The sequence below is a fragment of the Alligator sinensis genome, unplaced genomic scaffold (assembly GCF_000455745.1).
Source record: "Alligator sinensis unplaced genomic scaffold, ASM45574v1 scaffold500_1, whole genome shotgun sequence".
In the NCBI taxonomy this organism is placed as follows: domain Eukaryota; kingdom Metazoa; phylum Chordata; order Crocodylia; family Alligatoridae; genus Alligator; species Alligator sinensis.
The window spans coordinates 1-15879 of record NW_005842740.1 but is presented as its reverse complement, the minus strand read 5'-3'; the positions used below and the strand labels follow the sequence as shown (position 1 = coordinate 15879).

Below are 15879 nucleotides of genomic sequence, written 5' to 3'. Positions count from 1 at the left end.
ATGAATTTGAAAACCTGGTTGCAACAAAGCTATTCATTCTCAGCACAAGATAGGATTAATAGGTGCAAAACAAAAAAGACAATGCAGGTTGCTGGATTCCATCAAAGGCAGTAACATAACAATAACTTATAAAGTAAGCTATAAATGCCCAGAGACTCTCTAAAGTTTTCCTGATGAGAAATCTTATTTCTCATTAAAGAACACTCACATGCTTATTTTGTAAGCACAATTATGCTTCCCTTGATACTTTATCACTGGTGGGTTGGGCACAGAAGCCAATTGCATGTCTGAATGCCGCCATCTCAGTGCCTTTAGTTTTAGAGAAGGGCATGATATACCTTAAAGCCTGTCAAATAATTCTACATTTCATAAGTAACTAAATTAAAGTGCTCATCAATATGCAATATGTGATATTCAAGATGTGATATTAAGAAAAGGTTAGCACAGCATTAACTAAACCCCACCCACTTAAGAGGCTTTCTGGAGAGTCATCCTGAGTCTCTTGTGGTTCAGGATGACACTATAGTGGGGGCTACTGAGTCAGGCAGGGTGAGTACTCTGTACCGATGACTGTATATGACTGGAGAATACTGGGTGCCTACTTAAGTTTGTATTTATACCTTAGCACTTAGGCTGCTTCACATATTCAAGTGCTGTATAAGCAAACCTCAGAAGAACTCTGAGGGGCAGATATTGTCCTTGTCCCTGGGGAACACCCCTGCACGTTTGCTCTGGTGTGCAGCAAGTTGTGCTGGGTGGGGTAGAGGAAGCTGAGGCCAGGACCTGGGCTGGCCCCAGCAGCCTTACCTGGGGTCTTGGGGGCCTCCCGGGGTTGCAGTGGCAGTGACCTGGATGTACAGAGCCTGGCCAGCAGCTAGAACATGGCTGTGACTGGCCAGGCTCTGGTTTCAGGTGGTACATGCTGCCACCATGTGCACCATCCCACTTTTTTTCTGGAGTTTTTTTTCATTTGACACCAGGAGATCCCAGTGTCAAAAAAACCCCAACACACCGCACTGCAAATTAGCAACACAGCAAACGTGCATGTGCAGCACATGCAGTTTACAGTGCCACAGACAGGTTTGCGGCACTGCAAACTGTATTTGTGTGCTTGTGGGGATGTGCCCAAGGAAGCAGAAACAAAGAATTTACGTGATCTGAGACCCGAAATACTCAATGAGTCAGGAGAAGAGCCAGCATTACAAGACAGAGAGGAAGGATGGTGCCAGGAGTTAGCCCACTAGTCTGACACCTGAGGAAACCTGGGTTTAACTCCCTGCTCTGCCACCGATTCCCCATAAGTCCTTGGACACATTGCTTAGAGCTAGCTCCACAAAGGGACTTAGATGGTGCAATGCTAAGCAATGGAAATACTTAAGTTTTAGGTGCTGGACCCTCAGTGGAGGCCATAGCTCTGCATAAAATGCCTAAACTCCCTATCCAGTGCATATAGACTTAATCATCTGAAGGAGATTCACAGCAACCAAAATGCTGGGCAGAGAACCACCTACTCAATCCTGAAGCAAGGAGGGGGGTCCTAAATCCTATCAGTTGCCTAACTGAGGGGGTACAGCTGAGACAGTAGCTCTGGACCCTGCCTGGGGAGGAGGTACAAAGATAGCTGCTCCATGTAGAGCCACCTCCCTGTTACCTCTCTGAATCCTGCTCCTTTCTGGGACTTAGACACCTAACCCCACACTTCAGAGAAGAGTCTGTGTCAGGTCAGGATTCCCAGCCTAAAGCACTCTCCTAAAATTAAGCCCCCAAGTCATCCCTCTCAAGAAGAAGCAGTAATTATCTCTCTTAAAACAACCTCATCATCACTAGGTTTGTTGCCACCCACCTTTTCTCTGATAGCTCAGTGACTCAAAGCCCTCAGCCAGGATGCGAGGGATATTGGATTGTGTGTGGCAAGAGCATCCTCCACCCTTGTTGTGCAACTGTGTATAGAACTATTTGTGGCTGAAGAAGGAGGAGGATTCAGGCACCAAGTGATATATTTTATCCAATTAATGTTTAATATAAATAGTATTCCCTGCAGAAAGAGCTGAACCCCTGGTTTCCATTCTCTGAGTTGAGGCTTTAATCGCTTCCCTACCTCACAAGGAGAGGAAATAACAAATATATTTAAGACTGTCAGGTATTTATTTGGATGCTGTGGAGATCAGGGCCATGTATGCACTTAAGACCAATATATCTCTGCCCCACATTCATCCCTGTAGATTAGTAATTCTCAGGATGCCTGGAGATACTTTCAAGGATGCCTCGGGGTGCCACGCAACATTAGCACTGTGAGGTGTGTAAACATGATTCACAAGATAAACCCACAAGTGTCAAACAGGAAACCAGCATATTAAAAACCATTCTGACCTCTTGTGGTCTTCTCGAGTTCTTTGCAATAGAAAACTGACTCCTCAATTTACATCGTCACTGACTGCCTTTCTTGCATACCAGCCTCTGGCTTCTTTACTATTCATCCCATCCAGGAAGTGCGCACACCAACTGCAGATGCTTCCTCTGCCTGACAAAGGGTATTTATATCCAAAAGCTTGCTATGAAGAATTTTTCCAACTATTTGAGTTGGTCTAATAAAAGATATCAGATTTACCCAAAGAACCTTGTTTGCAACAGAAAAGGCACTCTAGTACTTTTCCAGAGTTAAAAAAATGAGTGAAAAATGAAGAGCTGGTAGTGTAAGAGTGATTTTGTGGCCATGAGTGTCCAGAAATTATGAGAGGCAAGGATTTATTGGGGTGATAAAAGATAACTGATTAAACATGTTTGCAATACTTGCAAACTAAGTACTGTTATGCCTCTTTATAAATCTATGTTGCACCTACACCTTGAATACTGTGCCCACTTCTGGTCCTTACATCTAAAAATTATATATCAGAGCTAGAGGTCCACAGAAGGGCAACAAGGATGATTAGCGGTACGGAGAGGCATCCACGCGAGGAGAGACTAAAGAGGCTAGACCTATTCAGTTTAGAAAAGAGAAACTTGAGTGGAGGGCATGATAAGGATTTACAAAATACTAAATGGTGAAGAGAAACTCAACAGGGATTTATTATTTACTGTCTCACACATAATACAAGAACTAGGGGGTCACAAAATGAAACTAGTAAGTTTAAAACTGAGCCAAACTTTTTCACACAGCGTGCCATTAATGGGTAGCACTCAGTTGCCACCAGATGTGGTGGAGCCGCACTGCACTGCCAGGTTCAAGAAGGGACTGGCCAGCTTGGAGGAAAGGGGCATCAGTCGCTATTGAATATGGGAGTTAGAGGCACGGCCTCTGAACCACAGCCTCCTAAACCTTCAGCCCTGGAGGCTGCAAGTGAAAGAGGGACAGGGGGAAACACAGTCAGACCCGGTTCACCCTCCCCTTCGGCACCCGCTCTCTGCCCGGGCGTGACAGGAGCCGGGGGCAAGTCAGACTGGCCCAGCCGATGGCAGCTCGTATGCTCTGATGCTACGTTAAGACTTTAAGTATCCCGGTTGTAGCTGTACTGGTCTAGAGAAAAAAGCAATCCGGGTCTGTGGACAGAGACGATATCTTTTATTAGACCAACAAGATTTTTGTAAAAAGAAAACATTCTTTAAATTGCAAATTTCCGGGCACAACATTTTTTTTTTTTTTTTTAAAGCTTGGAATTAAAGAATTTTTTTTTTGTTGGTCTAATAAAAGAGATCACCTCTGTCCACGAGCCCCGACTGCTTTTTCCTCTAGACCAATATGGCTGTCCAGGCTCGTGGACAGAGGCGATCTCTTTTATCAGACCAACAAAAAAAAAATGCCTTTAATTCCAAACTTTTTTTTTTTTTAAATTGTTGTGCCCGAAAGGTTGCAATTAAAGATTTTTTATTCATTTACTTATTTATTTATTACAAAAATCGTGTTGGTCTAATAAAAGAGATCACCTCTGTCCACGAGCCCGGACAGCTGTACTGGTCTAGCGGAAAAAGCCATCAGGGCTCATGGACAGCGGCGACCTCTTTTATTAGATTTTTTTGCCAGAAAATGTCTTTAATTGCAAGCTGTTAACACGGCTCGTGGACAGAGACGATCTCTGTTATTAGACCAACAAGATTTTTGCAAAGAAATGTCTTTAATTCCAAGCTTTTTTTTTTTTTTTTTAAAGGTTGTAATTAAAGTGGGGGATTTTTTTTAACAAAAATCACGTTGGCCTAATGCAAGAGCTCACCTGTGTCCACGAGCTTGCAATTACATTTTTTGGCAAAAAAATTTACCAAACGACATCCCTCCACCACGAGTCTTGGATGCTTTTTCCTCCAGCCCAACCCGGGGGTCTCCAGTGCGGGCCGGGCCGGGCCGGGCCATCTCCACATTAAAGTGGGGGATTTTTTTTAACAAAAATCACGTTGGCCTAATGCAAGAGCTCACCTGTGTCCACGAGCTTGCAATTACATTTTTTGGCAAAAAAATTTACCAAACGACATCCCTCCACCACGAGTCTTGGATGCTTTTTCCTCCAGCCCAACCCGGGGGTCTCCAGTGCGGGCCGGGCCGGGCCGGGCCATCTCCACACAGGGGCACGGCACTTCCGGGTCGCCGTCTCCATGGCAACCCGGCTAGGCCGCAGCGCCCGGGCCAAGCGTGGCGGCGCCCGGAGTGAGGACTGGAGGCGACGACCGTGCGCTTGCCCGGAGTTGCAATGCACAGCTAGAGCCGGGGGTGGGGTCGGCTGGGCCATGGCTGCAAGGAGGGCTCCCCCTGGCTCCAGAGCTACTCACTGGTCTTTGCTGGGGGTGGGGGTCAAGAGCAGGTGGTTTTGCCAAACCCCCAGCTCCAGGAGTCAGGGGATTGGCCTGGTTTCGGTGTGATTTCTGGCACCCGCTGCGATGAGGCAACCCGAAGGTGTGAGCGAGTACTTCCCAAACGTCTCCTCTGCAGGACCCTGTTTTTGGCCCCGTTTCCTCAGCCTGGCCCCATCCGCTGGCATTGGATGGGGACGGAAGCGACCCATAGTTTGGGAACCTCTGCCTTAAGGACTCAAAGCCAGAAGGCAGAGAGAGCCCCCCCTTGTACTGTTGTTTCAGTTGTGTTACAATATCCCCAGTTTGGGATTTTCCCAGGGCTTGAGGCTTGCCCCGTTCCCAGAACAAACCCCCTTGCACGCCCCTGCCTCCACTCTGCAGTTGTTAAACCAGGACCCTTGCACGCTCACGCTGAAACACAAAGCTCCTCCCGGGCTGAGATGGTTTCGGCTGCTTCCTTGGAGGGGCCTGTACAGGCTAGTGGTGTGATTTCTTGTGAGTTTGATTAAATAAAGTACAGAAAAGAAAACCTAATAAACGAGCAACAGTGATAATACTTTGCATTGATCTATTATCCATTTTTCCTGAAGCTTTCCTAAAGGAACTAACAGAAAGATATGCAACATACACAAAGATCTTTCTGCCCCCGCTGAAATGTAGTCCCTTCTGGGTTGAAACATGGGAAGTGCATAAGAGAATTAAAGTATTAAGATTTAAAATCTATATTTCCATAGGAATATACCCCCATATACCTTTCATTTGTCTTTAGCCAAGTGTGGGAGCTATTATGAGACAAGAGCAATGAAAAAAGCCGCAAGAAAGCTAACTGTACCACACGCTTAAACATCACTTTCAATAACTTGGATTTCCAAATCCCACGTTTCTGGTGTAGATAATTTATAATCAGAGCGGGAAAATAACCTCAGGCTTGTGTGGGAGAGAGCTGTCTCTCATAATAGGCAATAGCTGAGAGGCACGATGCATAGTTGTGCGAGATGCACTCATGTTAGGGCTCTGACTATATTAAAATAAGAACAAAATGAAAAGCAACCAAGTCTAAACCCAGTAGAAATAAGAGTAACATTTATTATTGCAAGGAAGGACATGGAAGAGGCAGCCTTGCTCATGAACGCGAAGCAACAGTGCCATCACGTGGATCCTCCAAAGCTTCTCTGGGTCTGGCTGTCCAAAAGAAGACAGGGTTAGCCATGCTAGTCCGAAGTTAGGTTAGACACATCATTAACGATCTCCAACCCTTCCTGCAAAAGGATGATGCGTCAAAGTAGTTGTGGGACAAACCAGCCCTGGCTTAGATAGCCTTCCAACCTCAAGTGGCACGTCTCAAACAAAAGGCTATCCAGCCCCCAGTCTCACTGAGGCACCAGGTCTTGCAACGGACCCAAATGTCTCCTGTGCCCCAACATCAGTCCAGACCACATCTTCATCACTGACCAAAAAAATACAGATTTTGATATCTGAGGTTCATTCGCTTGCAACTGCACCAAGGTCATACGCACCCTCACCTGCCTACAGCGCTCCTCTGCCGTCTACATTGGACAGACTGGACGATCCCGACACTGCAGAACGAATGACCGCCGCCGACACCGGCTGCAGAGACACGCCAGCCTGGGGCAGAACGGTGAACCTCGCCGAGCACGCCGTCACCGACCGGAGGGGGGCTGATCTCAGATAGCAAACTTTGGAAAACAGATTTGAATGGGAAATTGCAGAGCAACAAATCGTCCACAGACTGAACATCGGGACGAGAACTAAGAGACTGTGTTAGGGAAAGGACTGCGGATGGGTGTGTGGGAGCGCAGGTGTGTCTATTGTAATGGGTGTGCGGGTTTTAAATGCGGTTTAAGGTGGGTGAAGGAAAGCACTGTATATATAGAACTATATATATAACTACACACACACACACATATACACACGTATATTTAAAAAACAAACAAACCTGGACTGTGCTAAGTATGGTTTAAATGGAGACCATGGATTCTACGTGGGTGATTTGGGAACCCCTGGGTTCCTACGGGTTTGACATTTTGTTTGCTTGTCTCTCCCAGCACTGAGCCCCTCTCCTCTCCTGCTGTCTCCCCTGCTCCTCCCTTGTCTTTTGTACTCTAATTTCTCTCCTATACTCTGCTTTCTGGAGCCCTTTCAGGACACCTGATGAAGTGAGCTCCAGCTCACAAAAACGTGCGCTATCCATATATACACACATATGTGTGTGCATAATAAAAGGTATCTTCCATGCGTCAGGTATCCAGGTTGTAGCCGTATTGGTCTAGAGGAAAACGCAATCAGGACTCTTAGTAGAGATGGTATCTTCTATTCGACCAGCAAGATTTTTGCAAATTAAAGACATTTTTTTTGCAAAAATCTTGTTGGCCTAATAAGACATCATCTCTACTACGAGTCCTGGTTGCCTTTTTAATAAAAGATATCATATCTACCCAAAGACATGCAAAGAAGTGCATGTGCATGTCTCTCATGGACCCAGAGGGACAGATTTCCAGCTCCCTCTGTGCAAAAATGACGTTTATTTCCTACACGCGGGGACTTTTTACCATTTTTAACTTCCCCTGAGCCTAATGAAGGGCACGTAAGCCTGGAAGCTTGCAGAGAAAGATAAAATATTTTTGGTTTGAAATTTCTCAGCGGGTCTAATAAAAATTATCATCTCCGAACCACGAGTTCTGCGTTACTTAAAAAAAAATCCCATCTACCCGAAAAAGGTAGGGGTGATAAATATAAATTAAAATAAAAAAATCCCATCTACCCGAAAAAGGTAGAGACGATAAATATAAATTAAAATTAAAAAATCCCAACTACCCAAAACAAGTTGTGATAAATATAAATTAAAAATTTTAAAAATCTCATCTACAAACACACACACATATATATCTTGTGCTATCTGTGTGCGTGAAGCCGCAGGCGGAGCGGCAGAGCAGGCCGGGAGCCGCAGGCGGAGCGGCAACCCGGGCGGGGGGAAGGCCAGGTGCCGCGCTCCGCGGCGCATTACGACAGTTTTACGGCAGTGGGCAGCAGGCGCGCTTTGCGGCCGCGGGGCGGAAGTCGGTGGGCGCCGGCGCCAGGCGTCTCCCTGGTGACGAGCCGCCGCGTGCTGCTCCCCGGGGCCGGGCCGCCGTCACCTTTATCGCGCGCCCTGGGCCGCCCGTCGTACCCGCTGGTCCTCGGGGCAAAGCAGGGTCCCAGCCACCAAGAAGTTCAAGGAGAGGGGGGGTCTCGCAGGATAACACAGGCGACCCTGGAACCAGCCCCGCCACAAATGTAACGTCTGCCGGGGGCTTTCGCAGCAGGGGCAGGTCCATCCTGCGCCTCCAGGCCGCAGTGGTGGTGAGAAGCCCCGCGTGGGGGGTTTGCATCTGTCCCTTGCCTTGCTTTGGCCGGGAGGCCGCAGGATGGACGGGGAGTGCGCCCGGCTCCTGCCCGCCGTCTGCGCCGTTCTGGCCGACGCCAGGCAACTCGTCTCCGACGACACCTGTTTAGAGAAGATGCTGGACTGGTTTAAGGCGCTGACGGAAGCAGGTAACTGGGGTTTGCCGAACGTTGCTTACGGCTGATGAACGACGAGGGGATAAAACCCAAACAATATCACTTTTTAGAAGTGACAGTGTGTAGGGCACAACGCCTGGCTGTACCCTATAGATTATAAATAACACGGTTGCTTGCCCTTGGCTGATCGCACCTTGCAAGTGGAGGGGTGCTTTCGCATGGGAATTAGTGAAAAAAAAAAAGCTGTACAGTAAATCTTTATTGTCTTTGTGCTATCTCCTGATGGGCTGCGATCCTTGCTCTTCATAAGATGTCACTGAAAGCCTGTGAAAGGGTTCATGCTTTAAGGGTGCCTACATGCGGGTGTGGAGGCTGTCCGACATGCTGTAATTACAGTGCGTCAGAGCAGACTCGATTAATCAATGTAATTACCGCACTCCAGCCAGCCTCTGCATTTCGTGTATCGGTGTCCACGTGCTTTAAAATGCCGGTGGGGGCACTTTATCTAAAGCTCGTTCGACAAGTTTTATATAAAGCACCCGCACCGCTATTTTGAAGCGCGGAGACACTGACACACACAGCGCTCTGGGTGCTCCAATTAAAGCGCCCCCACATTCAAAGCACCCATATAGACATCCTAATTTTTTTCTAAATATACAAGGTGTTGCTAATGGATAACTAAATGATTATGTTCTGGCTTTACGGGAGCCTGCTGAAACTCTAGGACAGAATAAAAAGACATCTCTTAGAAATGATAACCAAGTGTCGCTCCATCTCCCACGGATAATATTTCTTCCACAGAATCCAGCCTGCTGCTCTTACAGGAGAATCCGTGCTTGACAGAGCTTGTCACCTGTGTGCTAAAATTGGAAGACCCAAGTCCCAGCATTGTCTCCTTTATTCTGAGGTTAACAGGGATTTTTGCAGCCTCTGAAAGCTGCTTCCAGCACTTGCAGGTGAGTCAAGGGACTAGTTTCAGACTGCAAATTAAACCTGCATGCAATGCTATCATAGTCTAGCTGCTTTTTCTATATAACATCATTCAAAAGAAAAATCGTTCAAATATTGTTGGAGTGGGAGAGGGGGGACATGGGGGTGGAAAGCAGTAAAAGCAGCTCCTTGCATCCAGCTGGTTGCATATACAGGACAGCTGTCAGATCCTTGGGAGAGGAAGTAATGACATGGAAAGTGCCACCCCCAAACTGGATTGTGTAATGGTGATGTGTGTGACTACCACACGTGCTGTTTTCTTTCATTGACATAGGATAAGTACACTGTTCACATTCTTATAGGAGTATTGTCTTCAGCGACTCTCAACTTTGCATCTCCTCAGTTCTTCATATGTATGTCATTCCAAACAAACCAATATATTTGCATGCAGCAATGGGGAGGGGGATACCGGTGGGGTTTTGTTATAGACCAGCATGGTAGACCTAAGAACAGGATGAGTGTTTCTTAGTACCTACCTAGAGTATGTGGAAAGAAAAAATGTTGTGGCTTCTTTAATTTGAGATACTTCCTGGAGGTCTCCTACAGTTAATAGGAAATCATCATTAGAGTTTAAAGTACTCTAATGCACTCAGGATGAGGTAACTATTTGGGATGTCTTTATGATGGGTAAAGACAGAAACTAGTCACTGAACTGGAAGCAGGTAGCTGCATTGGTCCCAGTGATCATAGTCTGATTACACTCATTGTGAGAAGACTCTCTCAATGGCTCCAGAAAAAGGCCAACTGCTCAGAGCTGTACAGAGTTATACGCAAAATTGATTGTGGTGAGAAGGGAGGGATGAAAGGGTTGGGACAAAGATGTGTGAAATTTGGCCATTCTTGTTAGAAGTTAATAACACCATGGTTAAGGACCTGTGATTCTTCACTCAAAGATAACTTTGGCTGAAAGCCTATCCTGTTTAAGTGATATAATGAAGGCAACAATTGGAAAGAAAAGAAAGTAGCATAAAACACAGAAAACTGGAGAATAGATAACTGTCCATATCAGTTATCCACGCTTCATTCCTTCCAATGTATAATAAAAGCTGAAGACAACAGGGAAAAATCCATGGCTGGCAGGGCTAAAGGCAATGTGAAAGAGATTAAGTACGTATATTAGGGACAGAATGATCCTTAGCAATGATACAGATCAGTTTCTAAGAATAGATGATAAAATAGGTATTAATGATGCAAAAAAGGCAGACATGCAATAAATTTCTGTTCTGTATTTGGTGAGAAGGAGGATGTATTCGTATCACAGAAGAATGCCAAAGTCCTATCTAGTCCACTAGTAACTAAGAAAAATGTTATGCAGCATCACTGGATTAAATATGTTGAAATGACTGGGGCTGGGTAACCTGTACAGAAGAGACCCCAAAAACAGTTGGCTGTGGGGATTCCTGGGTTAAGGATCATTTTCAATAAATCTTGAACTGGAAGACTAGAAGAGTACTAACTTTGTGCTAATGTTTAGAGGTGCACTGATATATTGGTCCATATCAGCTCAGCACCAATAAAAGGAAAATTGACATTATCGACAATTGGCTTTTTTGGCTGGGGTAGCTGATAATGTCACCGATAAATGTTGCATTCATGTGTGCAGCCGTAGCATGCACGAGGCCAGGAATGCAGCCTGGCAGCTTGGAGAGCAGTGTCCGACTGGTAAGGGGCAGATTGAGACCCCCACAGTGAAGGAAAGAGAGGGGCAGGGACAGGCGCTGGCCAGCCGAGGACAAGCAGGGAGGGGATGGAGCCATGGGGCAGCTTGTCGGGCCGGGGGGAGGAAGCATGGGAGGGTAGAAAGGGGGGCAGCTCCACACTACTGCATGCACCCCTGGGGGAGGCGTGTGCCCTCCGGATTTGTGCACAGAGCAAAGGTGGGCTGTCTGCTGAAGCTCAGGGCCAAGGGCTGTGCTGGCCTTTTCCCAGCAGGGGGCCTGGGCCAGGACTGTGTTCGGGGTGGGCCAGGGCAGGGTGGGTGGTGGTGCTGGGACACTATGGGGTGGGTTGCAGCCACCCCAAAATTCACTGTAGCACCCCCTTGCCAGCGCCACCCCTGATCTCCTTGAGCACAGCCATGGCCCAACCCCTCCCACTGGGAAGAGGCTGGCGCAGCCCCTGGCCCAAGCCCACAGGAGGCATCCTGCCCAAGCCCTGCGCACAAACCCCAGGGACACATGCTACCCCTGGCTCCATCCCATGCCCTGGACAGTGCCTGCCCCGCCCCAGTTCCACTCTCTCCCTCACTGTGGGGGCCTCAGTCTGTCCCCCTGCAACCATGCCCCTTCCCCCCCTCCATGCCTCCTCCCCACCACAGACTTACTGACCGAATGCTGCTTTCCAAGCTGCTGGGCTGCATTTCGGCTATCAGGTCAGTATTGGCCGATATGACTGGTTAATAATTGGCCATCAATATCAGCCAAAAAAATCTTAATTGGTGCACCCCTACTAATATTGTAAGGGTGGCGGTCAGCAGGAGATCAAGACATTTAAAGAATGGGCCTTGTCAAACAAACCTGATTCCATTCTTGGAGACTGCACGTTTGGTTGATGAAGGTAACTGTAAGGACATAAGAGGTTTTACTGACACATTCAACCCACCACCACATACCACTGACTTTATTCATAGTTCAAAATGACAGTTTTTAAATTGCATGCTAACTGGAGCAAGAACTAGCTGACACATTCCAAAAAGTAGTAGTTGTTACTGAGGAACCTTCAAACAGGTGTCCCTTTCAGTGGGGTTTTACAGAGATAGTGTTATGCCCGATACAATTCCAGGTCACTGATGAAAATCTTGACGCGAATATAAATTGCTTCTGATAAAATTTACAAATGAGAAGACTGGCAGAGTAGTACAGGCATCCCGCATCTTACACGGGGGTTACCCTCTAAAGGCAGCGCGTAAAGGTGAAAATTGCATGTAGTGAAATCGCATATTACCGTGCCAGCGGTGACTGCCTCTGCCTTTAAAACCTGCCACGGAGCCATGCTTAGAGCTGTGCAGCTGGCGGCAGCGGCGCAGGGTGGTGGTGGAGATGGCTGCATGCTGCCTGGCTACCACCACGGCCGGCGGCTGGCCACACAGCTCCAGGCATGGCCCCGTGGCAGCGGCGGGAGGTTTTGGAGGCAGAGGCAGTCACTGCTGGCAGCGTGGTCGTGGCCAGGCCTCCAGGTAAGCGGTAGCGCCGCGTGCAGACTCAAGCCCCCACAACCCGCGTATAGTTGAATTCACGCAAGTTAAATGTGCGTAAGATGCGGGATGCCTGTAATTATTAAAGACGGGGCAACAGTGCAGTGAGCTGGATCTTTTGGTATTCTGGGCCCACATGACAGGTTTTTAATACAGCCCAGTACACATCTTAAACATCTAGGAACAAGAAGTGCAGCTATGCCTAAAGAATAAAGAACTTTGTGGAAGATATGCTTCAGTAAGACCCCAGATATTAGCTGTAGCAAAGGAAGAGTTGGGGGAGCTCTATGGTCTCTAGTGGTTGTTTCTGGTTTTAAGCTCTAGGAATCTGTGAAGGAGACAGTCAGACTCGTGGGTGCTGGTTTCCATCTGGGAACGAGGAGGAAAATGTAACCATTTAAATCCATGGAGTACAACAGTGATCTAAATACTGTTTTGCTCAGTAGGCTTATGAGAGCGTCTTTCAGTAGGTTTACTTCAGATAAAGCTTGCTAGCATATATGAAACAAATTAGCAAACACCAATACATTAATGTAGACTTGCAAACCCACTGTGCTGTGGAAATTCTAACTAATACGGTCCCTGCTTTCTTGTTTCCATCTTGCACACGGAGTAATCATTATTTATACATTGCTTTTCACCTTCAAAGCACTGCAATCCCACAGCACTGGCTGGGTAACGGTACCTCAGTTCTACAGAGTCCTTGGATGTAAATTGCAGTAATAGAGTATGGGGAGTGGGGAGTTGTATGGTTAGGGTAGGGACAGGTATCCACAATTTATGCTCTCTCAAAGCGAGATAAATACTATTTTTTTAAATCCCTTGTTACATATGTCAGTAGAAAAAAACTAATTCAGCGGTATCCCTGGAAGGAAGAGAATGCTTGTGAATAAGAAAAAGTCTGAAAACTCCTATGACTGTTACCCATAGGAGTTTTTTCCTCAAAGCTTAAGGAAACCCTTAGTCCCTTTACGCAACACTTGTGTTGTTCTTAGGCTGAGCCTGTGGATGAATAAGCATTTTCACTAGGTATCCATAGCACCCTCTCATGAGACTGCTGTAATGAGGCAGCTACACTACCAAATGGACTCTCACACACTACCGTCCCCAGAAGTTTGCCCGCTGCATCTGCTTACCAGGGCTGTCTCTTCTGGTCTCAGCAGGGGGAGTTCTTGTCCAGTCTCTTCGGAGAAGAGGGGCCTATCAACAGTTCACTGTGGGAAGATGCCTCTGTGCGGAGCGGCTGGGTCGAAGGTGTGCGTAGCATGGTGCGGCACCAGAGCACCATCCAGTTCCTGTGCAGCAGTGGTGAGTGTTGCCTGTCTTGGTCCTTTGTATCTGCCTCTCTAACCCATTGCTTGGGGGCTGCTTGAGAGGGGGAGTCAAAACATGATGCTGTAGATGCCATTTTCCTTCCAAAATGGAAAGGAAATGAGGAAACGAGGACAGAAACCGTTCACGTCTTTATAAAAAATAACTTTGCTTTATTTTTGTTCATCAGACATATATTTCAAGGTTCTTCAGTACAAAAATAGCACATGTTGGATGGACAAATACAAACTTCCTCAGGGGCAGAGTAAAAACAGTTTATCAGAAGGATGCCAACATGTTATCTGTAATTATTACCAGAAGGGGGAGTACAAGACTATGATGCTTTAGGGAAATTTGATAGGGGTTCATTCCTGCAAACTTACCTGTACAGGTATACCTTACTCACTTGAGCAGTTCCATTGACTTCAGTAAGATGATGTGAGTAAGTAGGACCCGCTTAGGTGAGAGAAGGTATGGAGGGCTGGGCCCGTGTTTTGCAACCCACCTCTCAATCTAATTTACCATTTGCTGGAGTTAATCCTTCATAGATGCTATCAGATGAAACACATTTATGTTGAACTACTTTTTTGTTAGTGAGTTTCTAGTATCACCTGAGAATGTGGAAGCCTTCAGTTTCTGCTGTTTGGGTTTACTTTTTGCACTTCCTTCATTTTTGATGATGAAAACCAGTCATTTTTACTTCCTTGTTTTTAACAAAAGGAATGATGCTCTCTAGGGCATAACTACTGCAAAAGAACTATCCAAACACAAACTTCTGCAGATTGTAGGATTCTGAAATCATTCCCTCCCAACCCAAAAAAAGATTTAATTATGGGTATAATCTGATTACAGCCCATATGCACTTATATTTGGAAAACACATTTTATAAGGGAAGCAGTAAGCCATTGTGCTAATTCATTGACTTCTCAATCACTGCATGTTTAGTCTTTTATGTTCATGTTGCATTCTTTTCCATGTGATGTACTCTTAGGACATATGGGATTGCAAGAAGGTCTCCAGTTTACAGAAAAACTTATTTTGAACGCTGTGCTCTCTTTCATCAATACAGGAGCCATTGATGTGATCTTCATGCTGCAGGGAGACCCCAGCCTGTTTGTGGCTTCAGCTGTCAATCGGCTCCTAGTGCATATTCTCACTTTCTCTCTGCAGTCCGAAACAACTAGCCCTCTCAGCATGAAGTACTGCAGTTGGCCAATGTGTGCCCAAATGATAATGGCACACATTGAAGAGTCTCTTAAATCCAGCTCCGTCTCTCGTATCAAGCAAGCCTTGAAGCTGCTGACTAGTGTGTTTGGATGCTGTCATGACCAGTGGACTGAAATTCTTTGGTCACGGATAGCAGAGCCAATTGAATCTCTCTTGAAGGAAGAGCCAGTCCAAACAGGACATTCGCTAGTGGACCTGTTCCTTAGCATGGCAAGGTAAACATCTCTTAGAAGTTTGGAGTCAGGCAAATGCCGACCAAAGTTTTCAAGAAATAACTGCCTTTCCAAGGTATATGCACATTAAATAGATGCCAACACTTCTTTCTCACAGGTCTCCTGTGTTTGGCTGTCCTGAGTGCAGCCTGTGGACATCAGTGACACATGCACTGAAGTTCTTAAACCCAGCACAAGCTGGTCCTCTGGCTTTGGGAGTTCTGAAGTGCCAAGAATGGTATGACTTGTTGCTATGGAACTCACTTTTTTATACTATTGGAATATGGTTCTGCAAATCCCTGAAGCTGTTGTGCTGTATCAAGAAGAAAACTTTTTTGCTGCACCTTGCTGCCCATGTAAGGTTGTTACAGCCAAAAAAAGGGTCTAGGAGTCCAGGAGCTATAGGTGGGGATAATTCGGATGACAGCGTTCAAAGGGGAAGGAACAGGCGAAGCAAAGGCATGCACTCTTCATTCTCTCCTTGAGGGCAGGAATGGCTAGCTCACTTTAAACTTTTAGCACCAAAGTTACAATAGTTAGGGTAGACACTACTTTGAGTGCAAATCAAACTCAATACTTCTCTCTCTCTGTCTGATTCTCTCTGTTCCTTCCCCTTCACACATGTGATATCTATAACATGAGCACTTC

The 15879-nt window shown here is 46.4% G+C and overlaps 2 protein-coding genes across 4 annotated transcripts in view; one reads left to right on the top strand and one right to left on the bottom strand.

The window, feature by feature from the left end:
• IQCE (IQ motif containing E) overlaps nucleotides 1-4715 on the bottom strand; it is a 41143-nt gene extending 36428 nt beyond the window's left edge. The window contains exons 1-2 of the mRNA XM_014525064.2: nucleotides 4564-4715; nucleotides 2371-2425 (exon numbers count right to left, since the gene is read on the bottom strand). Of these exons, the coding sequence (XP_014380550.2) occupies nucleotides 2371-2425; nucleotides 4564-4715 (207 nt within the window). The remainder of the gene's footprint in view (nucleotides 1-2370; nucleotides 2426-4563) is intronic.
• A 2994-nt stretch (nucleotides 4716-7709) lies between these two features.
• Nucleotides 7710-15865, top strand: BRAT1 (BRCA1 associated ATM activator 1). Of its 3 annotated transcripts, XM_025216431.1 has the most exons (6): nucleotides 7710-8331; nucleotides 9100-9254; nucleotides 9591-9641; nucleotides 13642-13789; nucleotides 14862-15234; nucleotides 15350-15865. In XM_025216431.1, exons 1-6 carry the CDS (start codon nucleotides 8205-8207, stop codon nucleotides 15714-15716), a joined length of 1221 nt encoding a protein of 406 aa, XP_025072216.1. In that variant the 5' UTR covers nucleotides 7710-8204; the 3' UTR covers nucleotides 15717-15865. The 3 variants fall into 3 exon arrangements, with proteins under 3 accessions (XP_025072216.1, XP_025072217.1, XP_006034504.2); XM_025216432.1 differs by lacking the exon at nucleotides 9591-9641 and having other exon boundaries at nucleotides 13645-13789; XM_006034442.3 differs by lacking the exon at nucleotides 9591-9641.
• The last annotated feature ends 14 nt before the right edge of the window (nucleotides 15866-15879 follow it).